The 1,117-nt window shown below is 38.5% G+C and overlaps 1 protein-coding gene across 1 annotated transcript in view; it reads left to right on the top strand.

Annotated features, from left to right (window-relative positions):
* The window catches only part of LOC119591188 (cartilage oligomeric matrix protein-like), a 5,889-nt gene that overhangs the window by 382 nt on the left and 4,390 nt on the right, over nt 1-1,117 (top strand). The window contains exon 2 of the mRNA XM_037939900.1: nt 524-698. Coding sequence (XP_037795828.1) covers nt 524-698 — 175 coding nt within the window. The remainder of the gene's footprint in view (nt 1-523; nt 699-1,117) is intronic.

Raw genomic sequence — 1,117 nt, forward strand, 5'->3', positions numbered from 1 at the left:
CCTCTCGAGGAGACAATACTTTGTTACTATATTTCACGATACTTATGCATTACGCTAATTAGGTCAGTTTTTTATGTAAAGAATAGTGCATATTTCCCCATTGTACTAATTTTGGAAAAATATTAGTTAAAAGTTTTATTACGCCAAGGGCTATACACAGTGTTGTGTTTGCAAATAACTCGGTTGATGATAATTTACGGCTTGTGATTGACTAAGAGGCGCCTAAAAGAGCAGCTGTGATTAGCCACTGAAGATACCGTAATCGTAAGTAAGATATCCTAAGTAATTTACGACTGTGCGGGGTCATAAGGTGGGGATACGGCGCTGGAAAAATGTTGGCATATACGTAGGTAAGTCACAGCGCCTTTTATTAAGGTCAGTTTTTTACATTCTCAATTTTATAATACGTATAGAATGGATTTAGGATTTTAGAATTTTTATATTATCTTTTTTGTATTATACACGTTTCTCTGTCCTCGGTACTACAGGGTATGCTATTTTGCAGTAGTTTCCTCTGTCCCAGGCGTCACTCAAGCCCCTTGGTCCTACTTTTATTCACACCATTCACCACACGCCACGTACCCGCAACAATTAAGTCCTCGAACATTGCCAGGTGATGTGAGTCTTGGCAGCGTTGACTTCGAAGGAACCTTTACGATTGAGAGCACTGATGATGACTTCGTTGGATTTGCTTTCAGGTATTTTCTCTTCATTTATCTTCAAAGTCTCAATGTTCTGGCTGGTGGATATTCTCATGTTTTTTTTTACCTGCTACGAAATGTGTCTTCTGTTCCAGGATCCCCTTTCCCTTTCGTTTCCAGGGGCTTTGTGTCAATTTTACTTTTTCTTTTCTCTCAAGGTCTACTTTTTAAATCAAGTCTGTCTTCACAGCCTACTTTCTGCCAGGTAGTTTTGCTTGTATCTTCTGATTACTTTTATCTTCAGCTTCCCTTTTTATTTTCGGTGCGGTAGATTCCCTCCTGTAATCAGGGTCAGATTTCTTGTCAGTTTAGTTTCTTCAGGATTTACATATTTTGGCTTTTTTTCGTTTTCTGGACCTACTTTTTTGTCTGGAAGTGTCTCTTCTGTCTTCATTCCGTTCTTGTTATTTCTCTTC

This window comes from Penaeus monodon, chromosome 28 (assembly GCF_015228065.2).
Source record: "Penaeus monodon isolate SGIC_2016 chromosome 28, NSTDA_Pmon_1, whole genome shotgun sequence".
Classification (NCBI taxonomy): domain Eukaryota; kingdom Metazoa; phylum Arthropoda; class Malacostraca; order Decapoda; family Penaeidae; genus Penaeus; species Penaeus monodon.